Source organism: Miniopterus schreibersii, assembly GCF_964146895.1.
Source record: "Miniopterus schreibersii genome assembly, chromosome: X".
Taxonomy (NCBI): Eukaryota; Metazoa; Chordata; class Mammalia; order Chiroptera; family Miniopteridae; genus Miniopterus; species Miniopterus schreibersii.
This window is the reverse complement of record NC_138104.1, coordinates 99,942,174-99,967,065: the sequence shown is the minus strand read 5'-3', so window position 1 is coordinate 99,967,065 and position 24,892 is coordinate 99,942,174. Positions and strand designations below refer to the sequence as shown.

Here is a 24,892-nt window from a genome sequence, read left to right as displayed (position 1 = left end):
TTGTGCTGAGGGGACCATGCTAAGGATTTTGCCATGTTCCTCATCAAGATGAGCCAACAGTGGAAGCCAAACCTGAGCATGACTGCCTCAGTCCCAGCACAAACACACTGAAGGGGGGGGGGGGGACTAGAGCGAGACACAGAAAGTCCTGAGAGTGCCTGTTCTTGACTCAACAGAACAAGCCTCCAGTGTACATCTAACAGAAGGCCTTATCCTGCCTGTGATGGTGGGTGCCTCTGGCAGTCGGGGGCTGCTGGGCCATCTGACCAGACAGACCTCCAGTGGCTGTAGAATAAGCCAAATCAACACAAAACTTATAGTTATTAGCCATTAGCAGATATGGTAGGCAGAATTCTAAGATGGACCCCAAGATTCTGGGCCCTGCTATACACAATCCTTCTGCCAATTATTCAATTAAACACTAATCTAGGCGTTCATTTGAAAGCCTTTTGCCTATGTAATTAAGGTCGCAACTCAGGAGATTATCCAGGTAGGTCTGACCTAATCAAAAGCAGTTTCCTCCAGCGGGCCACGGGAGATGCACTCCACCTGGCCTGGAAGAAAGCCATGCTGTGAACTTCCTATGGAGGGTCCACATGGCAAGGAACATGTGGGTGGCCTCTAGATGCTGAGGCCAGTCCTCAGCTGACAGCTAGCAGGAACGGAGGGGCCCAAGTCCTGCAACCGCAAAGAACTGAATTCTGCCAACAACCAGTGATCTTAAAGGAAGACCCTTACAGCCCAGATGAGAACTGCAGCCTTAGCTAACACGTTGACTTCAGCCCTTAGTAGAGAATGCAGTCACACCGTGCCTGGACTTCTGACCTACAGAAACTATGAAATAACTTTGTGTTGCTTTAAGCCACTAAGCTCGTGGTAATTCATTATGCAGTAATAAAACACTAATACAGCAAGAAATAAAAGGATAAAAAATCAACATACAGAGTCAGATGATTTCGTTCAAAGCCCAGGCAGCTTCCCCTCCAACCTGCCACATTACAGATAAAGATTTTGTCACTGACAATGTCAACACAAAATACTCTCAGTTCAGGAAAAAATGGACAATCTCATTTGCCACACCAGGCTTGCACCCTGGGAAAGTGTTGTTCTGTACTCACCAGCATCCCTGGCAGGGCAAAGCTGACCCACCTGTCCCAAGAGGCAGCAGGTTTGGGGCCTCCCAGGCTGGTTCATATGGTCAGAACAAGGGCTGAGTGATGTCCAACCTAAAGTTGGTACAGCCATCTGGCATCATGCCACGAGACCTTTGATCTACAGATGGCTACACCTCCACACCTCCGCTTCCAACACCTGCCAGGGAGGGGAGGTAGGCAGGGTTTTTAGGACCCAGGGACCAGAGAGCTGAGGTTTACTGAAGAAAATAAAAGACAAAGTATAAGGGTTAAGAGCTCTGGCTCCTGCCTTAAACTCTGGCTTCACTACCCACTGTGTGACTTTTGCAAATTCCTTAACCCTTCTTTATCCCCATCTGTAAATTAAACACTAATCTAGGTGAAGGGTTTGGGTGAGGCTTATAAATCCCTGATGCATGGGGCCTACTGTTAACAAGCCTTCTGAAGTGGGAGTTGTTCAATTGCTTGTAATGCTCACTGGGTCTTATACTCAATCCCCAATGCTGGGTTTTCATCATATAATAAATGCCCAACCCCATGCCCCAGAATAGACGACTGAGCACATTTTGATCCCGTGTTTCTGAACCTCGAGTGCCTGCCTAATGACTAACCGCTCCAGCCTAGCATACAGAGGATCAGACCACGTCAATAAGCCCCAACACAAACCCAGAATAAATCAATTGTCCTTCCCTGACTTCTTGCTTTCTTCCTTCATTATAACATAAATTGTGCTAGCAATGTGTACCCACCGCTCAGCACTTCTACTGGATAAAACCAAGGAAATGTAGTAAACCGACAATATGAGACTGAGCTATAATAAATATGGGCTAAGTTTGCTCTCTAAAAACAAAGTCATTATCATTTTTAAAAGATGGTTTCACGAGGCTAAACATTTACATCCCTAATTCATGAAGGTAAGGGGGTCTATTAAAGTCACTGAAGCAGCTTTAATGATAGAATTTATGAAGTTGTGACAGATTGTGATGATAAAACATTCAAAGATATACAGTATGCCACTTATAAATATTACTACATCTAGACTCATAAACATAGACTTTCTATTTTAATAGAACCTTCTTTCTGAGCATTGCTAAGTGAGGTAATTTGAAATTGTCCTAAATTGCAAGAAGGGAGGTGGTGGTAATACTTTTCCCATTTGCAGATATGACCATCTATTTCATGGATTTTCAAATTGGTTAATTGTCTGGAAGATTTAAGAAGAAAAATGCTGTTCTAGTAATTCTGTACAGTCCTGGGTTAAACTCAGAGGATTTAGCCAAGGAAAGATTAACATAAGCGAATGTCTGTCCAATACATTTTAGATGAGAAAACAGGCTCTTCTTTAGTGTTTTCAAAAAGAAAATTATAGCAAAATGCTTACGGCCTCTTTCTCCTTAGCAAATGACTCCCCCAACTAGAGTATAAGATCCGGAAAGTCAGTATCTTTGCCTTTGTCATTCACTGTGGCCACCCTGGTGTCTGTGATAATAATGCCTATCACAGACACATATTTCCTGAGTAAATGAATTAATGGAATTAAATGAATTAGCAAGTGGCAGGATGCTGTCTAAATTCTGAGCAGTTATACATGTGAACATGATCAGATCAAGAAGAAAAAAAAAAAGCAGCAGGGAGGTGAGGTTCTGTAAAGCCACATTTGAATTTTGGGGTACACTGGAAAAGAAGGAAACCCAATGTCAGTGGCATTTATCACTACAAAGTTTTCATTCCTGGATGGAAATTTCCAGAGCCTATGTTGTAAACCATCTTATAATGGGTTATTTATGAGGAGCAAGCCTTTTGCTTGCGCCTGTGTGGCAGCAGCGCCATCTGTTGGGTAACTAACTGGGTATTTTAGAACAACGGTCTAAGTATTTTTTTTCCTGTGGCAAATTGCATTTTGAATCACAGAAAATTATATCGAAAACATCTTTAGAGATCATCTAGGCCATATGTCATCGTATAGGAATATATTTGCCTTAAAGTAGGTACAATATTTTCTTTCTTTACATTGATGGAGTGGAACTCCAAATTCATCTCAGAAAGAAGACTGAAACTACAGCCATTCATTACTAAATTATGTCACAAGTCTCACGTAAATCAGAAACTGAAAGGCAGTTAAAATCCATTTGTGGAGCACCAAGGCGAAGAACGCTGTCTAAAAGAAATTTCTTCAGAAGAAACTTCTGCAACAATGGAGAGAAAGAAGTTTCTGTAATGGCATATATCTGTTCTGTCCAACATAATAGCCACTAGCCATGTGTGGTTATTAAACCTGTGAAATATGGCTAATTACACTAAGAAACTGAATTTTTAATTTTATCTAATCTTACTTTACATTTTTAAAAATAGCCACATATAGCTAGTGGAGGGTTTCTCAACCTTGGCACTACCTACGTTTTGGGCTGAATAATTTTTTGTTGTGGGCACTGTCCTGTGCATTGTAAGGTGTTTAGCAGCATCCTTGGTCTGTATCCACTAGATGCCAGTAGCACATACCTCCCATCTTCCCCCAGTTGTGACAATCAAAAAAGTCTCCAAACATTGCCAAGTGTCCTATAGGGGGCAAAATCACCCTGGTTGAGAACCACTGGGCTAGAAGCTACTGTATTGGATAGTACTGTTCTAGAACACGCCTAATTTGTATGTAATATTTGGGTTGAGAAAAAGAACTGGCCCCTACACTATACTAGGGCAACAATGATTTTGTCATAAGAACAGGGAATGTTTTTTAAAAAGTCATAGGTAGCAAAGAAATGTCTTTTTTCTTTATCTGCCCTCCCATGTAATGCAGATGGAGTCAGAATAGTGACATTAGAAAATTCTGCCTCACTCCAAAGTCCCCAGGTTAGCATTAGAAAAACTGTACTCAAATCCGGCTCTCCTATCCCTGCTGTGGGTAACTAGACAAACTGACCTCCCAGATCTCTGTGTGTCACCTGGAGAAGAGCAGGGACAGCACCCAACTGACAGGATTGCTGTGAGGGCTAAATTAGATAATGCACCAAGTGTTCCTGGCTCACTGGCATGTAGTAGATAGTCAGAACAATAGTTGTTCTTTTAGCCACCCTCTTCCAGGCAGGAGGGAAAAAATAGCTTCATGTCTTCCAACCAATAATGCAAAAGTACCTAGTGTGTTTTCGTTGAAAGCAAAAATCCAACTGAAAAAAACTACCCATGCTCTAGAAGCTCAACTTTATTGTCAAATTCCTGTGGCGACGGCATTCAATAATGCTTGCCTTGACACATTTAAATGTGTAGGAGAAACCGTTTCAGTTCCTCCGGGAGGAGGAGTCCGGCGATCTGATGATGCTGCTGGATCCCAAAGCACTTCCGGATTCTAAGGCGGCACAGCTGCATCAAAGGGGCGGGCCCTGGAGAGAGACCACAGGACAGGTCACACTGGCTTCAGTGACATGACACTTTTCCTTTCCTTCTTTTAAAACATACAAATACAGGGTGGAGCAAAAGTAGGGTTACAGCTGCGAGGACGTGAAACAGTTTATTCTTGTATTATTATTTATTTTTACTATTTTCCATATGAACAACTGTTAACATACTTTTGCCCCACCCTGTATAACATTTTTATAAGGAAATAATATGGTATTGTTCAAGGCCATTTTCTGTTTCTTATAGAGGCATTTTTAGGCCATATTCTCCCTTTTCTTATCTAATTGAAATGAGTTTGTTAGGTTTTAATTTAGAACTGCCTAAAAAAATTCAAAGCTTAGTCTCACTAATGGAGGCTTAAGGAAGCTAATTTTGGAATTATGAAGCTACACGGAATTCCCAATAATAAACATAAAATTCATGTTTAATGGCTTTGTCTTTTACCTTAAAAAATAAGGTCATATTTTTCTAGATGCAAACATGTTAATAATTTGAGCAATTTTAAGATATTCTAATATAATGAGTAAATAATAAGTGTATGTTATCTTAAGTCATGTTTGTTTGCATATTCTGCATTCAGAGCTAGCCCAGTGCTTCAATTCATAGGTGAAAAGTGAACTAGCACAAACCTTTCATAGGGAGCAGCCAAGAGTTGACATTTTAGGGCAGGGGGTCAGGGGGAGGAAAAAGGAGAGGTATTTTGTTCTCCAGGGACCCTTAGCAATGTCTGGAGACACTTTTGGTTTTCACAATTTGGGGGAAGGTGCTACTGGCATCTAGTGGGCAGAGACCAGGGATGCTGCTCAACATCCTACAATGTATAGGACCAGCCCCACCCCCACCCCCACCCCCGGCCAACGGTCCAAAACGTAAATAGTGATGAGGTTGAGAAACCCTGTCATAGGGTAAAAAGATGGGAAATGACTTCCCACCCCCATACCCTGTACTGAATTGTAATGGGGATTTTCTTTTGGGCATTAAAAACATTTTTAAAAAGCAAAGCTATGTACCCTCAAGAACCCAATGCAGACTACACTTGAAAATCATCTATTGGGGGAGAGCAGCTTTAAACCACACGATGTTCAGCCCCACCCCATAGATGTTGCTTCAATAATAATTACTGGGTGAGGACCACGCATCTGGATTTGTTAAAGGCACGGGCCCCAGGTGATTTAATTGCGCTGCCAGGGTTGAGAAGAGAACCAAAAGGATACAGTGGTTTCTGATTTCCTGTAGTGTCACCACAAGCTGTAGGATAAAGTGGGTTGCATATTTCTCAGATGATGGAGAACAAGGAGAGGTGGAAATAGACACATATACAATTAAAAAATAAATGCAGTATTTTCAATCAGGCCCTCACAGTACATTCAGAAGCCCCTGTTGGGATTTAGGGTACCTTCCAGATTATGTTCGGCATATTCAAGGCATACATTAGCACACTGCAAAAAGTGCACCATGGCGAAACAACTTAATCTCATCTCACTCAGGAACCTTGAAGGACATGACTAATCATCTATGCTAGATAGACTGTTAGGAACAACTGTAGGAGGTACTGATAAAGAATTATGAAGAGCAAGCCTGATGGAGACTTGGGAAAAGCAGGATGCCAGAGCAAGCTCAGTGTAACTACTGGTTCAAACAGAGTATCTGCTATTTCCCACAAGTTGGGTGATCTACAACAGCTGTAGCCTTAATTCCATATAAATAGAGCTGAAAACCCACTACGCTTTGTAGCCATTTGCCACACTCAATAACAAAATCAGCTCATTCTATGTTGATGAACTGGAACATTGCCTTGGGTCTCAATTTCTTTTTCTTCTCCAGCAACACTCATGGTGCTTTAAGGCCAAAGCACATTCAGAGGTGGCTCCTGTCATGCTGGGCTGAGAAAGTGACTTTAGTTTTCATTGTTTGCCATGAGTAGACACTGCTTTAGATACTTTTCCAGGTGGGTGGGAAGGTAATATTCTTGAACTCCTTTCCAGGGCCACCCAGAGACAGAAATCACTGTTAAATTCACAGGTCTGGACTTCTGTGCTTGTCTGTCCCCATTTTCCATGGGCTTCCAGCCTGCTGAGAGGTGACTCCACCCCAAAGATAACTCATGGAGGCAAAAGAAGTGGTGATTCTCTCTAATGGCAACTGATATTTTATGAACCAGTGGGATCATTGGCCTCACCCTGTCACCAAAATATAAATCAATGAAATTAAAGGCAATATAGGTGTCTAGGAATGGCTTTGGGAAATAAAGTGGAAGGGAAGAGTCAGTAGAGGCAGTTTGAAAATACAATGCTTTCCCAATTAAAAAAAAATATATTTTACAACTATGTTGGTATAAAGATCAATACAATCCAGGTTGAGTTTTATCCATTCTTCCTTCCAATTTTAAGAGAAATTAAAACATTTCTGCCCTGGCTGGTGTGGCTCAGTTGGTTGGAAAGTTGTTCCATACACCGAAAGGTGGCGGGCTTGATTCCTAGTTGGGGTACATACCCAGGGTGCAGATTTGATCCCCAGTCAGGGTGCGTGCAGGAGGCAAGTGATTGATGTTTCTCTCTCATATCGATGGTTCTTTCTCTCTCTCTCTCTCTCTCCCTTCCTCTCTAAAAAATCAATAAAAACATGTCCTTGGGTGAGGATTTAAAAAAACACTATTTCTGTGGGCCCCTAAAAACAGCATGGGCTTCAAGCATTGTGCTATCTGTGCCTGCTGGAGAAATTGGCCTTGTATATATAGATAGAATTTTTTGAAAACAGGAAATCTTCAAAATGCAAGTAGACTTGCCCGGTGATTATCCTGCTGCTTAATATAAAGGGGTTTCTACTGGACTGTTCCTTGTACCTGGAGTCAGTCTTCCCTAGCTCATGGCACCGCTTGGGGAGTATATGCCTTATTTGGGCCCCCAAAGCAGAGTTTGGCTGCAAGTACCCTGGGGCAGTGGGAGTAAGAGGAAGAAAGATTCCATGGCCACTTCACAGTTCTGCCCAGAGCCAGCCCTACTTCTCAGCACGTGGGGAGAAAATAAGCAGATTAAGACATCAGAATCTTTCTGTTAGGGAAGCCTGTTTCCAAGTGCCACAACCCCTAAAACTCAATGTCCACACTCTGGTAAAAAAAAAAAAAAATAGCAGGTCCTAAGCTAGCTGCTCTCTTCTTCTAGGGACAATTAAGAATATAATCGGAGGGGTCTTTGCTCCCCATCCCAACCCACCCCTAACTTGCAGCCCAGGGAATCGCCCTCAACCCCTTGCTCAACCACAGATTTAGTTGTTGAGAGTCAGGAGTGTCAGTTCTTATTTATGGAGGAACGTGGACTTAGTGCTGGTTAACTTATAACAGTAAATGTTTCCAGATTGCTGTACCTTATAATGCTCAATTAGTTATATTCTTACCCCCAGAAACCAAATGCCTAGTAGTTCGACCCATCTGTAGTGTAGTAAGACATCCTGGGACACTGTACAACCCCAAAGAAGCTTTTGCTCACTTTAAAGCATGTTTTAGATAAAGTTAATATTAAAATTTTAGCCCTGGCTGGGCAGCTCAGTTGGTTAGAGCATTGCCCCAATACACCAAGGTTGTGGGTTTGATCCCTGGTCAGGCCACATACAAGAGTCAACCTATGAATGCGTGAACAAGTGGAGTATCAAATCAATCTCTCTCTCTCCAGAATCAATAAATGAATTAAGTAATTAAAGTTTTAAAACAATATCTTTATTCTTTGAAAACTGGCCTACCTCACATATGAATATTAGGTCATCCAAAACAGCCTGTCTCTCACATGCCAAATAGAAGATGATTATTTGTTACATCACCAGGGCTATACCTTGTGGAACACTAAATTATCTCAGCTCCCCACATTTGGTAATGGCCAGGAGTGACCTTTTTTGTAGGATCAGAAGTCAGAACTCAGTTAGTACCTGCCTCCTGCCCACAGGAGTCTATGGGTTAGGGCTTAGGTTCGGGCAAAGGAGAAGCACCTTCTCTCTGCAAAAAGAGCTGGACCAGGGGGTTCTCTGGAGGCACCAAATCCAAGGGCCGTTGGCCTTCAGCATTCGTGGCTTGGGTGTCTGCTCCAAAATCCATGAGTAGACGGGCCAGCTCCCCACTGGATGTCCTTGCCACTGCATGGAGAGGGGAGTCCAGACCTCGGCCTCGGTTCACATTTGCTCCTAAAAAGTCACAACAACAACAGAGAGTCAGCCAAGAAGCAGAGTCCAAGCATCCCCCTTGTCAAAGTACTGCACCTCAAAATTCCCTAACAAAAGGGCATCCATACTGGGCTTCACAATTCTCCTGAGGAAATAGAAGATGACTTGATTCCATTTAATAACATGTAGAACATGCCATTTGACCATGTCACTGAATGTACAACATGAGCTATATAGTATATGAGGTTTAAGACCTTGCCTATGAGCATTATCCATAGGTGTGGACACATACAAGAAAAATCCTGGTGGCCTAAAAGCTGCACATTATTAATGCAGTGCTAATATCAGCCAGTACAGACCAGAAGCAAGGCTACATGGTGAAGTCCCATCTATAGCAAGCAGCCACATTCACATACTGAGTAACTGCTATGGGGTTTAAAACCTGGGACTTGAAACTCTGTGATTGGGACTGTGAAGAACAACCAACTTTTGAGGGTATCTCCTAGACTGGGGTGGCCAATCCTAAGATAAGAGGGAAGGTGGCAAAGTCTTCCTGTTCAGGAGTCAGGTGGGATTCTAGGATCATCCCACCCAGTTATATCCCTACACTCTCAACAAATCCCTACCCCAGCCTGGATGCTGGCTCACACTGTGACATGTGGCTTTGCTTGAGCACTGTCCCTCTAGTAAAATGGGAATCTATGTCCACTCAACAAATGCTAACTGCATTGCTTTTGGGTTTATGAGGGATGTCAAACTTGGCCCTGTCCTTATTAGGAGCTTAAAATCTACCCAGGGCAATAGTAGAAAGGAAAGGGAGAGGAAGAGAGAGTGAGGGAGAGCGAGAGGGAGGGGGACAGAGGAAGAGAGAAAGGGAGAGAAATAGGGACAGAAGTAGAAAAAGAGGGAGGGAGAGAGGGAGGAAGGGAGAGAATAAATATGAATGAATAAATATGAATCTCCTGATCCATGGAAATGACTACCAGATGAGTAGAAGGCAATAAAAACTATAAAAACATTCAGGGGAGGAAAGATTACTGGAGTTTTAAAGAATAAACAGGACTCAAATAATTAAAGAAGGGAAGAAATGGTGTTCCAAATGTTGAAGAAGGGAACGAACAATAGCAGGGAGGTGAAAAAGAATGATGCCACATAGGCCTTTTCAAAGATAACATAATATTTACAATGGGCTAAAAATGGGGCAAGTTCAATTTCCAAATTGAAGAGTAGTGAAGAAGGCCCCAAATAAGAAGACTCAGCCTTAATCTATCAGCTTTAGGAGTTGTGCAGGGCCAAATAATATGACTGGCTGGAGGACGAGACAGAGAAAAGGGAGGAGAAAGTATTCATCACTGAGGACCACTCAGAGAGAACATATTACCATTACCATTAACATCATCATCGTCATCATTATACTGATTACGAGAGAGTGAAAGTTCTAACAGTTTCAAATAATTCCTATGGTAACACAGTCAATATGAATTCCAACCTTGGCCAACTCCACTGCCCACACTCTTTCCTCTGCTACAACAGATAGAGCTTTAAAATACATTTAATTTACTTTTCATTAGCTTTCCTTGTTTCATTTTGCTTTTTGTTTTACCTGACTCAAGAAGCTTCTTGGCACAGGCTATCTGCTGGTTTTCACAAGCCAAATAGAGTGGAGTGCCCAGGTGGCTGATGTGATGGTCAATGTCACCCCCATGAGCTGCAAGGGACTCAATGCACTCCACATGGCCTGCAGCCCAAAATAGGAGAAAACAGTTACACAACAAGTTCTCTTAGCTATGGAAACACCTTCCCCATTTTTTAATGTTTTTATTTTTTTAATATTTTAATTAAATGTATTGGGGTGACATTGGTTAATAAGATTATATAGGTTTCAAGTGTACATTTCTGATACATCATCCGTACATTGCATTGTATGCCCACCACCCAAAGTCTAGTCTCCTTCCATCACCATATATTTGGCCCCCTTTGCTACCTCCCCCCCTTCCATCTGGTAACCATATTTTCAAATCTGCTAGCAACTTATCCAGGGGACCAAAAGCTATTTCCTTTGCTTAGAATAGGGAATGATTTCAAACACTGCCATCAGTTAATGGGTTGACCATAGATGTGATCTGCGGCTCTGGGTAGAACTGCACTTGAGTTTACTAGCCACATTAAGCAACCAGCAACCATCCACCTTTTTCAATTGTCCTGGAGCAACACTTGGAATGCTCTAAAAAGGTAGTTCTCAAAATTCCTGTTCATCAGAATCACTGAGCAGGGGGCTTGTTAAAGAAAACACAGATGGCTGGACCCCACCCCCAGAGTTGCTGGTTCAATGGGTCTGGAGGCCCAAGAATCTGCATTTGTGTGCTAGGTCACACTGATGTTCCTGGTCCCGGTACCCCACCTTGAGAACTACTGCTCTAAAATAGACCTCCTCTTCCTTCTTTCTTTCAACAGTGAGGTCCCTTAAAGGTCTGGTTGAAAAACAAATTCTCAACTTTACCTCTCTTAGCAGCTTCATGGATGGGAGATGCTAGATCACACACAGGGTGGGGGCTGGCTCCATGCTGCAGAAGCAAATTCACACAGTCCTGGCTGCCACTGATACAAGCATTAAACAAGGGAGTTTGCCAGTCTGTGGTAACGCCATTCACCTGGAATGAAAAGCTCCACGATGAAGACAAGCAGTGGGGTGTCCTGCATTCAAATCTAGCTCCATCACTTCCAAGCCGGTATTTAATTTCTCAGAGCCTTAAATTCCGCAGCCACAAAATGGAGACAAAAATATGAAATTCCACGAGGTTGTGAAAAACTGAATGAGGCATGGAATGTAAGGCACCAAGAATGTTACAGAATGTTCTATCTCCTTCATACCCTCCCCAGGAACACAAACTTTGAAACCAGTTAGGATAATTTCAATACCTTACAAAGTAATCTATTTATTTTAGACATTCCATTCTGGACCCATACCACACCAATCCAGTTTCTTCACAGCAGCCAAAGTAACCTTCTAAAATTGCTAACATATCATTTTTAAAAATTTTAAAACATGACTTTCATACAAATATAGAGTGAACACATGCCAAAGATGTTTTTTCAATTCATTAATTAATGAGGGAACTAGCAAGACGGTAAGGCTGGCTGAAAGGAGAATTTATATAGTCAGTCAGTGGAATGCTGAAATAAATTTGCTAGAGACAAAACTGATTAATGCCCTACTGGGCCCTAAAACTATAATCTTTGGGACTATCTTCTCTAATGTTAGAAATCAGACAGAAATTTACAAATTAGCATCTAACTTCACAGGGTTAAGGCTACAATTGAATAGGAAAGAGCAAAGCCAAATGCAGATGCATTTTTCTATATTGTTAAGAAATTTTTTGGTGAACTATTAAACATTTTGAGGCAAGGCCAGGACTAGTGCGGCACAAATGATATCCAGGGGTGCAAAATTTAAGGAGACACACTCCCGGGGGTCACGAAAGATCTGCATGCATCTGAGAGTGAGCAGCTCTTTAAAGTCTGCATTCTAGGCACCTCTCTTGCCTTTCCTTAGTCTTGGCCCTGTTTCCAAGTTCAGGGTACTTTTTCTTAACCAAAATATAAGCCTGATGATGCACTCTTCTATAGCCCCCTAATGCTGTCAGGACAAAGTTAATTTTCTTGGCATGGACAAGGGTGTTTGTATTCTGACCCATCTCACCCACTCTACTCTCCTGCTATAAAGAATGAGAACAGTGGGAAGGAAGCCCATAATTTCCCCCATCCCAGCATTTAGCTGAATGACTCCAATAGGTCCTTGAGGTTTCAGCTTAGACATCATTTCCTACAGGAAGCCTGTTTTGACTCTCTCCCTACCAGAAATAAATGTATGTGCTCCCAACAACCCCTTACCATTAACAATATATTGTAGTAGTTTGCAAAAATGGCCACAGATTCTCTGCACGGTATGCAATGTGGCTTTGCAAGTCTTCATAAAATGGAGACTATTTTTTCCAGTCCTTGAATCTGGGCTTGCCCATGTGACTTGCTTTGGCTGATGGGGCAGTAACAAATGTGTTACAAGCAGAGAGCTTGCCCTCTTTTGTTTCTCTTGGAATCCCTGCTATCATGTAAACAAATCCAGGCAGCCTGCTAAAGGATGAGAGACCACATAGAGATTTTTCTGGCTCCCCAGACTCAGCTGACCCAGTCAAGGTCATCATGAACCAGGCTGCTCCAGCCAATCTATCAGCTAATCTCAAATGCATAAGCCCAGCTGAGGTCAGCTGAACCAGCTCAGACCAAAAGAGCTGAACCAGCCAACACAAGGAATTGTGAGATAAATAAATGATTGTTGTCTTAAGCCATTAAGTTGGGGTGACTTGCTACATAACAAAAACTAATGGGTGCCTGGCTGGCGTAGCTCAGTCATTGAACATCGACCTAGGATCTAGGAGATCGCAGTTTGATTCCCAGTCAGGGCACATGCCTGGGTTGCGGGCTCGATTCCCGGCAGGGGGCGTGCAGGTGGCTGCCAATCAATGACTCTCTCATCATTTATGTTTCTATCTCTCTCTCCCCCTCTCCCTTCGTCTCTCTGAAATCAATAAAGACATATTTAAAACAAACAAACAAAAAACCTAATGGGTAAAAACAGTGTATTGTAAACGCCTTCTGTGGCTGAGATGCTATGCATTCAACAAACCTATTTCCTCTCTCTTGGGAACACAACCATACTACATCTCCCAGCCTCCCTGGCAGTTAGATATGGGCTGAGTTCTGGCCAATGGATGGGGGCAAAAGTGATCTATGTCACTACCTAGACTGGTCCTTAAAAGTTGTCCATGCACAGTCCTCCATGTATTTTTCCCTTACAACCATGTGGAATAGAAACTACCCCAAGAGCACACATGGAAGCTACTTGTTGAAAATAGTGCAGAGGAATGGAAGAAGCCTATATTCCTGAACAACCGTTGGGAAAGAGCAACCTAACTGGCAACATCCACACTGCAATTCCAGTTGAACAAGAAATAAACTTTCGCCCGGCCGGGCGTGGCTCAGCGGTTAAGTGTTGACCTAGGATCCAGGCGATCAGGGTTCGACTCCCGGTCAGGGCACATGCCCGGGTTGCGGGCTGCAGCCGATCAATGACTCTCTCATCATTGATGTTTCTATCTCTCTCTCTCCCTCTCCTTTCCTCTCTCTGAAATCAATAAAGATATATATTTTAAAAAAAGAAAAGAAATAAACTTTCATTGTGTAGGGCTACTGAGATTTCAGGGTTCACCTATTGAAGCAGCTAGTGTTACAGTCACTAAAACACCTGTTTATCTGGCTGTCTCCTCAGTTAGTTTATAAGTTCCTAAAAATCTTGGCCAGAGTTAGGCATATAATAAATGCTCAATAAATACTGGTTGAGAGAATATGAGAAACTCATATACAATTTTCAGATCAGAATTTCCCACCACTTTTGAGCATGAGGAGACTTAGTTAATGGAGGACTTGCTGGTCCCTACCCTCAAATTCAATGGCTTTGTGTCCTTCTTCTAGGGTCTCGCATTATGCTATCCTGATTCTCGTTCTCCAAATAATAATCATATACTGTATCTCCTTCAATCCTTGCAATACCACAATAAGTTACCCAACTTTTTATTTCTTCCAATTTTTAGATGTAGACTCTAAAGCTCAAACGATAAGTAACTTGTTCAAGTTTCCAATGGTAGTAAATGATCGAGGTGGCCTGGGATGACTATTCAGATCTGGAGCCAAATGTTATATGTTTTCTACAATATTTCACTGCCTTCAAGCCATCAGAATGAAGACAGAAATCTAACAGCTATTTATTAGTAGTGACTATCAAAGAAAATGACATACATAGGAACCATTACTTTCTAGCTGAAAACTCAGTATTTCATCTATTGCTAAAGCAGACAAGCTTGATGGGCATAATACTTTTGAAAAACACCCCTCTTCAAATTTCAAATCAGGCTAATCAAAAATGCTGGAAATTATTCTGAAGGGATAGAAATAGTCATTTTTCATTCATGATTTCTAAGATGTTATTTGAGCAGTACTTACCTGAGCTCCATGCTTTAATAAAATGGATGCACAAGCGGGATGACCTCCAAGACAAGCTTCATGGAGTGGGGACACACAATCTGTTGTAATGATGTTTACAGCCCAACCCTGGAGGAAGGAAAATGGACAGAGTAGGGGTGCAAAGCATCAGTTCTGTTAGGGTTGGTTTTCAGCCACAAATCCTGCACTATGACAATTCTTTTAAAAGTCCACCTGGCTTAAAATCTGACAGTACACTAAGGCATTGACAATGATGCAGAAAAACAACAACAAAAAAGATCTTTCATACTGCTGGTGGGAGTGTAACATGATACAACCACTCAGGAAAACAGTGTGACAGTATCTATTAGAGTTGATGTACATACCTATGATCCAGCAATTTGAATCTTAGGTACATACACTCAAGACTGACTTTCATTTTGCTCTTACTCTTTCTTGTCCTCTCACTTGTTAGCTTATTGTTTTGATGAGGTCATGGCAAGGAACTATTCCTGCATGTATTTTTGCATGGTTGGGCTTGCCCTGCTATGCTCCAGGCTCTTGCCATGAGAAGAAATTTTCTTGTGTAGCCAATGGTCAAAGAAGGGTGGGAGATATGTGCAGTAGAGCTGCACCTACCCCACAGCTTGAAGCCAAGCCCAGCCTACATCGGCTGATGTAAAGACTTGTTAGCAAGAAATATTTATTGCATTATGCCACTGAGTTTGGGGAGGTTTGTTACACAGAAACATCTGACTAATGCAGGTAGGTATTGGAATGCTCATTTTATACAGAGAGAAATTAATGTTCTAAGATGATAACTTGCTCAAATAATGAGATAGAGCTTAGATAAAGGCATGGTTCCAGCTGATGTTCAGTAAACATAAATACTGAATATAAATGAGTCCAATTTAATAAGTGACATATAAAAGCTGCAATGATCATTTTTTTGCCCTATTAAAATAAGGTAAATGTTTCATTTTATCCAAGAAGTAGCTTAACTTCTTTTAGCTAGAGTTACTATCTATATTTCTACTTATAATAAGCTGTTGCTATCAAAAACAGCTTAAGATTAGGGGCTTAGGGTTGCCTGAAATTTTTCTTTAGAAATTGTTTTCTAATAGGAAAGTTACTTATTCTAGAAAGATCCATGAAATTGGAATTTGTTTTGAAAGCACATTTACTTTCACTAACCACTACCTGAAATGTATCATATCCTTCAATTATTTATTCAATTATGGATGCGAACAGCAAACCATGGTAGTAATAGCAGTTTATGGGACTATTATGGAGAAGAATCACAGATATTTTTATTACATTACAATTGTTACAGGTATTTAAAATATCCAAAATATATGTTCATTCTACTTAGAAATTATAGTAGTCATTAGAATCACCACTAAATCTTATCTGACGCATTAATAAAGAAGTCCATATAGTACTATGTCACACATTTGTCATTTAATATCTTGATAGCTTTCCTCTGTATTGTGTCTTATGTATTTAAAACATTAATCTGAGAAGGGGTCTATAGACTTTGCCAGACTGCCAAAGGGGACTGTGGTCAGAAAAGGTCAAGAGCTCCTAACTTAAAAGATCTACTGTCTTTTCAGAGAACAGAACATCCTGAACAAAAACATTTTTTAGAATTTTGAATGGTGATTTAAACTGCAGGGAAATTAATATCAAGCTGGGTAGGGCCACTATCAACGGGACATTCAATAGAACTGAAAATAACTTGGAAATCATAAGATTACAAATTTAAAAAGACATTTTCAAGCACTGTTTCATATCAGGGTTTATAACCCCAGCACTACCAACATTTTGGACCGGATAATTTTTCCATGTGCAGGATTGCCCAATGCAATGTAGGATGTTTAGTGGCATCTCTGGTCTCTCTCTACTAGATGCCAGTATCACCCTCCCACTCCCACTCCCACTCCCAGAGTTGTGACCACCAAAAAAGTCTCCAGACATTGTCAAATGTCCCCTAAGGGGCAAAGTCACCACAGTTGAGAACAAAAATTACATGATAATTGTAAAGAACATAGTCTATTGAATAAAGTAAAGGCGACTTAAATAAACTAATTTTCCCTTTATTCATTTAATAAATATGTATTATAGTACCTACTATGTGCATAGAATTACACTAAATTCTAGTTTTATGCCAGCCTACAAATTTAAAAAATGGTTGGATAGGGTAGGATTCATCTCACTTTGCTGAAGAGGAATTTATATCTTAATTTCAGACTATGATTTTTTTCCTCAGTGTAGTGAGCAATAGGATGTGCTTCCCCCCCCACCAAAAAAAAAAGCTGCCTACCTGGCTGATGAGATTCCTCAAAGAGAGTATACGCCCATGGATCGCAGCTTCATGCACTGGAGACCAATCAGACACAACATCTGTATGGAAAGGGAGGAACAGGTTACATCCAGCGAATGTACTTTAGACCCAGAGGCTCATCCTTGGCCGTCAGTAAGAGCCTAATGGGCATTATTGGTTGGAGCCAATCAACCAAAACTCCTTTCAGCATTTCTCTCCCTATTGATGTGGTTTTTTTTACAGTTTATTAGAAATGTCCAGGTAGCTAAAGAACTATATCCAATGTCCAAACTAAGGACAAAAGAGGTAGATTGGTATGACAGATGGATTACTGTATTTCCATTTACACATTCATTTCAAAGGCAAATGGTCCATTTAGTTAAGTTAGAGCTTTACTAATTACCAGCATTAATGTGTTAAGCTGCGGCTGCCAGTCTAGTTTCCTGCGTGAAATACAAACTTTGGCATCTCAGCAAAGAGTGCAACATACTAATAGTAGTAATCAGGTAATTACACACACCATTAGGTACGGAACCAAATCTAAATCTAAATCTATACCTCCTGTCCCAGTATCAAGTGCAAATCAGAGCTCAGTCTGACCTTGTAACAGGGACATTATTTATCCCCAAAGGCAGTGTGCCAATGTGGTTAAGAGAAAGCTCTGAATTCAGACCCGCTTGGTTTCTTCTGAGCCGTGGGTCCCTCCCTGGACAGGCCCTAAGCTTCAGTTTCCTTTTCCGTAAAGTGAGGAGAGCAATATACTTACTCATGGCTCAATACCTATCAGATACTATTATTATCCTGCCCTAACACTAAACAGAGTCTTGATTACACCCCATAACCACTGCTATTTAAAATAGCACATTTGTTCCACAACCATTTGGAAGGAACACACATTCTTTGGGAGGAAGCCTGTAAGCCCTATCCCCACACATTAAATGCTTTCCCCTCTCTTTCTAATTGAGTGTGGATTTAATCTGAATGAGGCATAGACCTGACTTTTTCTTATCTTAAACTGCAACTTATTTCCAGAACAAATGCAGGAAGTGAGAATGTGAGAAGGCTCGACTGAGCTTGCTGCAGTCCAGCTCTGCCCACTACTACACACAGACAAGGCAGAGTGGTCTAATGCCAGTCACATCTTGTAAAGGAACCACTATCTCCCATAAGCTCAGAAGACCTGGGGAACCAGGGTAGTTACTGATGCCTTGCAAGTTGAAAGGCCATGAGAGGAGGCAAAAATGCCTTATATTTAACACGTTAGCTGTCTGCCTGCTCCATGGAGCTACCAATGTCCCAGAAAATCTGTCCCAGTGAGCAAATTACCGTCTTTCCAGATGGATTCACGGAGCATGTAATAGGTAAGGGGAAGCTGAATGAGAACACCTACACACTGCCCATCCAATGCTTTTCTTCTGAGCTCACTACTGTGCTTGAGGCCCCTTAAGTGAAGCAGCTTTTCCTACCTCCAAAACCTTATGCTCAGTAGAAAGTCGGTGCCTTCAAAGCATTTTCTGAGGTTCTTACTCTCAGGACAAATATTGCTGCTTCTAGCGCTTGGAGCCTACAATCTAGACTGTAGATACAGGAAAATTTCTCTCCCAATGAGAATTAAAAGGACAACTAATTCTGCCCTGTTGGTGCTAATGCAAAATACCACCCACACAAAATCTTGGGTGAGAAGAGACAAAAACCAAAAAAGGTTTTGAAAATCAGTCGTAAATAGATTTGCAAATGGACCCTAATGGATCACTGTGCATGATGGTTAATCTGATTTTCCTCCCAAGTGCTCAGCTGCCACACTTCTCAACCTTTCTTAAGACTACCTCAGATAATTAGAGGTGACAGCCCAAACAGTCCAGGCAGGTAACTTGGGTCCTAAATGGTAAGTCTGTTCAGATTTCATTAAAACAATGAAATTACATTATCAAGTGTAGACAAAAATGAGCTTTACTTTCTATTCATTCATCATGGAACCATTACTCCTTCTATTTAGGGTAAAGAATTATGTATTTCTCTAAGAGAAAAAGGGCTACCTGAGATACTGTATCTCTGCTTTAGACTGTAGCATTTACAGAGCAGAGGCGCCTGCGTCTTCAAGAGAAACAGGGTATTGCCCTGATACACGTGGTAAGGGGTTGATGATATCTAGTTATCTAAAAGATTTGATGATTTCTAATTCACATACTGTACAATTCACTCATTAAAATCTATAATTCAATGGTTTCCAGTATATTCAGAGTAGTGTAACCATCACCACAGCCCATTTTAGAACATTTTTATCATCCCCCAAAGAAACCCCTTGCCCATTAGCAGTCACTCCCCATTTCTACATTCCCCAACCCCTGGAAAACCTTGGTCTATTTTCTGTCTCTATGGATTTGCTTATTCTAGACATTTCATATAAACATAATCATATAATATGTGGTCTTTTGTGACTGGCTTCTTTCACTGAGCATAATGTTTCAAGGTTCATCCACATTGTAGTATGTATCAGTACTTCATCCCTTTTATGGTCAAATAATATCCACTATATAGATAAACCACATTTTCTTTATTAATTCATTAGTCCATGGACATTTGTATTGCTTCCACTTCTGAGCTATTATGAATAATGCTGCTATGAACATTCATGTACAAATGTTTCAGTGGATGTATGTTTTCAATTCTCTTGGATAAACATACACCTAGAAGTAGAACTGCCTATATTATACGATAACGCAATGTTGAGCCCTTTGTGGAACTGCAACTGTACCACTTTATAGTCCTATTAGCAGTATATGAGACTTCTCTTTATAATTTAAAGTAATTTCCACCTAGAGCTTGGTAAGGCTATCAGTATGCCTATACTCCTGCCCAGAAAAGCCTGGGTCCTTATAGAGCCAAAATTTATCTCAAATGTATATAAGGACTTTAGCCTCAGGGGGTCTCTTAACAATTGAGTGATTATATAAAAATTTAAAATTGTGACAATGAAAGGTTGATCTTTTTCTAGGATTGAGACCACAAATTATGTGTGTGTGTATATGTGTGTGTATGTATATAAGTATATACATGTGTATATATACACATACTGTTTAGCAAATGCCATAATTTGCAAAATGGATTAGTCCACATATACTTTCTTTAGCTCTTGAAAACTCTGAAGAGATATCCGGGAGATGTTTCTCCAGGGTTTTCCAGAGTCCACACCCCAAGCAGGCAATGAGCTATGGGCTCAACACATGTGAATTAAACCCAGAAGCAGCTTTGCCTGCCTTCCTGCTGATAGCTGGAAAGAGCAAAATCAATGGGAAAGGGGACGTTTTCCTACCAGAACATGGACAATGCTCACAGTAGGAGACTATGGATGAAGGGGAGATTCAAGGTCACAAGCCCTTTCCACTGACCCCAAACTCATTGAAAAGCAAGGGCCATTATCTGTATAGAGTACATTATCCAAGCCTTTGATACACGTTAAAGAGTCTTCCCCAGCGCTTGTTCAGCCAGGGTCTATTGGTTTTATTGCCAAAAAATAGATGCTAAATGAGGTCAATGGCTATGCCATAGATCCAGTAGCTCATGGTTAAATGGGGCAGGAAGTGCTCCTAACGAAACCACTCCATAAGTGCTCCAATTAGTGACATTAAACTTACCTTTCTTTTCAATTGAGTCTCCATCAAACCCTGCAGCACATTAGAAAAGCTGCCATTTCATTTTTATTGCAATTTGTGAAATTATTTTTAAAATTTCCATTATTTCAGAAGAGACTGAAAATGCACTAATTGATACATTCTAAAAAGAGCTATTAACAAAGCTCTGAGGGCCCCCAGTGAATGCCGGGCAGTAGCATAAATCTGTCCATCCTGGGAAACATTTGCAAGGTCAAGGGGCAATAAAGAGAAGATGGGTTGCTCTGAGAGGGCAGAAGCATTTGCCTTCAGTCTTTGGGTCGTGATAGGTTGGGTCATTCCTATCCTATCTGATTCAGAGATCTTTGACTCCTGACCTGTATTCATTCCCCAGCCTCAGTCCAGTGTCATCAGGCTGTGCATTGGCCATTGGCAATTTATGTTCAAAACAGAACCCCTTATCCTCCCTTCCTCACTCTGCTACCAAGCAGTTCCCCTTCTCAACTTTTTTGTCTAGCCCTTTTACCTGACATTAATTTAAGCTTGAAAACTTTACAATTAGGGCTGCTTTCTCTCCTTTAGCCTCAATATTTAATCAAGAAACATATTCTAATTTCTCTTTCTTTTAAAATTATCACTCATATTTTTCCTTTCTCTGTCATTTCCAAGTTTGATCCAAATATAAGGATCATGCTTGGACTAGTGCAGTGGTTCTCAAAGTGTGGTCCCCAACTGACACCATCAGCATCACCTGGGAGCTTTAATAAATGTAGATTCCCAGCCTCATCCCAGACCTCTCACTGCATCAGAACCTCTGGGGGTGGGGCCCAGTCATCTGCATTTTATCAGACCCTCCAGGTGATGCTGGTGCATACAAGAGTTTGAGAACCTATGGGCTAGTGCAAGAATTTCCGGTGATCCCACCACAATCCATCCTGATTGTGGCTACCAGTTTAATTTACTGCAATCTTCATTATTGCCAGGTCTCTGCTCCAGAATAATTGATGGTTCCCAATTCCCTGCCTCATAAGCTAAACTCTGCCACCTAGCTTTTGAAGCTTCATTATCGAGCTTCATCTTTCCAAACTTGATCTCACTAGATTCCCTAAGACATTCTGCATTCTAGTTGTGACAGTGTGTTCACTTTTTAAGTACCATATCTTGGAGTATAGTTACATCTGCCCATCCCCACCCACTCATCCAGCCCCAACCAGGGTTGAATTAGGACCTTTAGAAACCCTCAACAGCGAAAAGTAGCTGGCACCTCTGTCTCATATGAGAATAAACATATTTAGCTGTAAAATAAACGTGTGGAAGTCACCATTAAATTGTTGATTCTTTCCCATATTGATTGGTTTGCTGTTTCTAATACATATCTATCAATTCATTTTTAAAAGTGATTTTCGGTGCCACTCTGCTTTCTACTGCTCCAGTTCTATGCTCAATCCATCTGACTAATCCAGTTCTGCCTTTGCGAATCCAAATCTCTCACTGTTGAGTGCTCTGCTCATTTTATAAGCAAAATGGGATAAATGAATGAATAAATGAGCAGTCTTATCTGTTCAATTCGTCAAAGGAAAGGAATTTTGTATTTTATTCTTTCTGGCTTTTTCCCTTTCGGCACTTGTATAGTAGGAAATTAATAAGTCCTAGCTGACTGAAGGGTCTCTGCTTATTGATCGCAAGTGTTATGGGCAGCCTAGCAGGGCACTGGATAGAATAATCAGAATACTTTCAGTTAGCAGGAACCTGCTTAATTCTCACAGAAAATGACAGTTTCCTGGAGGTGTGAGAGTCTATACACTAGCAAAGACACCACCTGACAGGGGAGAGTCATACCTGTAAGACTCATCTCCAAAGTTTTACAAAATAAAGTTCCTCTTAAAGTAAATCAATCACTTCAGTGCTCAGTGTTTGAACATCCTTTATAAACCCAGCCTCACATCAATGCCAAATATCTAAAACTTCTTAATAAATGTTTTGGCAGTAAAAATATTCCTATAAGTAACTTTTAAACCTCCAATGTAATGTGATACATTTGACCTTTGGAGCTAAAGTTTTTACTAGAGAATGAACTCTGACAGCTTTGTGTGGTCTATAGGACTCTGCAGATAGTGGTGAACGCATTTTTGAACAACTGTAAAAAGGATATATCCTAGCAAGCCAAACTACCCCATGGACATATCTTATACAGAGCCACTGAAATTGCCCAGTCCTCTTCTCTCTCTCTCTATTAACCATCCTCCCCAGCACTCTGATTCCACAGCCCCTTGACTCACCCCCCATCAGTGGATTTGAAAGAAGCCTGGTGGCAGAAGGGTCTTCTGGCCTCGAGGGCTTGCTGCCAGTCCTGTCTGGTGGTTCGCCATCCATGGTGCTCTCCTGGGACAGACAAGCTCCCTGTTCCACTTCAGTTGCTCAGAAAAGTGCAAATTCCATGCTCCCCTGCTCCTGGGAAATTCCAGTGCTGTGGCTGGCAGAGCTGCACCGTCCTGGTCAGATGGTAGGAACAGCCGTCTGCAACAGAGAACAGAACAGGCAGAGTAATCTGAGTACTACCTGTGGTCGTTCTCTCTTTCTCTTTTTTCTTTCTCTCTCCCTCTTTCTCTTTTTTCTTTCTTTCTCTTTCCCCCTCTCCCTCTCTCCCTCCCTCTCTCCCTCTCCTTCTCCCTCTCCCTCTCTTTCTCTCTCTTTCTCTTTCTCTCTCTCTCTCTCTCTCTCTCTCACACAGACACACACACACACACACACACACACACACACACACACACGTGCGCCACCTAGCTGGTTGGACTATGGCCAAAGCCCACGACAGCCCCCCCAGCCCCAACTCCACAAAGCTGCTGATGTCACGTCCTCTCCAAAACTGAGACCAATCAGTGAGGAAGGCTTGGGGTTATCAGGAAGGAAACTCACACTTTGTAACTTTTGGAGAACGAAGGAACAGGGTGGGGGTGAGGGAAACCTTGTTTCTTGCTGCAGCCTTGTTCCTCTGCTGGGATCCTTTCGTTATTTGGGGGCTTCCTGTTGAGACAAGCCCCAGAACCCAAGAGCAGACGAAGCTAGTGCTGCTGCAGCCCTGCTGAACTGCTTGCACAGCAACATGCCCTGCACGCCCTGGCCATCTGCACATGTGGTTTCAATTTTTCTGGGAGTTTCTTATGGGAAAATGTGTCTATATGTTACAAACATGCAAGCCTAGAAAGAACTTTTATTTTCTTCCTTCCAACTGCGAGGATTTCATTACATACCCAACATCACCCTTCCTCCACACATTATACATTAACTTCTAAGTAAATAATTAATGGTTATACTGGGAAGTGGACCGCTGGCTGCCATGGGGACAAGAAAGAAGCCTGCTATCTTTAATTGTTAATTATAAAGTTTTACTTTGTGAAAGTTTTGCCTTTACAAAATATTTGGCTTTTGTACTTCTGTCTTTGCAGATGCACTGTTTCCCTGCACCTTTGGGTGCTGGTTCAGGCTGATGGCCACCCCTAGACTCCAGCTACTCCTCTCTTCCACGTGGGAGTTTTGCTTCCCCATTACAGAACACTGAGTGAGTCTCAAGCGGAGTCTGGCTGTGAAATGACTGCAGATTTTTTTTAATGCCCAAGATGCAGCCTCACTGTTTCAGACTTATGGATCCTCAGCTGAAAGACATGGTAGCCATTGTTAACAGTTTGAGGAGGGTCATTATTTTATAATGCGTTTCTGTGTATACATATATATACACACACACACACATTTATCCCCTTACATTTTGCACATAATTGTAATTATATTATCATATTGTTCTGTGCTTTTTATACTTATTTTGTCTTGGTGCTCTTTCCATTTCAGCATATAGAGCTATATCCCTTCCTTTAGTCACTACTGCAATTATCCCATATTGTGCCCAAAGTATTTCATCATTTCCCTAGGATGGGGGCAGAATGTTACCATTTCTTTTACAACTACAAAAATACTGAAGTCCCTATTTTTATATATAAGCTATACTGTCAAATTGCCCTTCAACTCTATTTGCAGAATTAACTAAGAAGGCCATGAGCATATACATGGTTCACTACTCCAACGAGACAGATTTGAAGGGCAATAAAACATGCATTTGACAAAGGAGGAGAAATTTACTCCCAACTAGACTGGATGACAAGGAGTTAACAGAGGAGCACGATGGAGAAGATGGATACCATTGCCCTTCTTTCTGAGTAAAATCTTCACAGTACAGTTTCTTTATTTACCTCTAATTA

The 24,892-nt window shown here is 41.4% G+C and overlaps 1 protein-coding gene across 4 annotated transcripts; it reads right to left on the bottom strand.

The window, feature by feature from the left end:
• Positions 1-4,313: 4,313 nt before the first annotated feature.
• ASB9 (ankyrin repeat and SOCS box containing 9) lies at positions 4,314-24,690 on the bottom strand. Of its 4 annotated transcripts, none has more exons than XM_081126437.1 (8): positions 23,559-24,690; positions 22,922-23,159; positions 17,032-17,111; positions 14,730-14,837; positions 11,173-11,323; positions 10,276-10,410; positions 8,502-8,693; positions 4,314-4,507 (listed from the first exon to the last, which is right to left on the bottom strand). In XM_081126437.1, exons 2-8 carry the CDS (start codon positions 23,013-23,015, stop codon positions 4,383-4,385), a joined length of 885 nt encoding a protein of 294 aa, XP_080982563.1. In that variant the 5' UTR covers positions 23,016-23,159; positions 23,559-24,690; the 3' UTR covers positions 4,314-4,382. The 4 variants fall into 4 exon arrangements, with proteins under 4 accessions (XP_080982563.1, XP_080982564.1, XP_080982565.1 ...); XM_081126438.1 differs by lacking the exon at positions 23,559-24,690 and adding an exon at positions 23,423-23,439; XM_081126439.1 differs by lacking the exon at positions 23,559-24,690 and having other exon boundaries at positions 8,442-8,693; positions 22,922-23,407.
• Between the last annotated feature and the right edge of the window lie 202 nt (positions 24,691-24,892).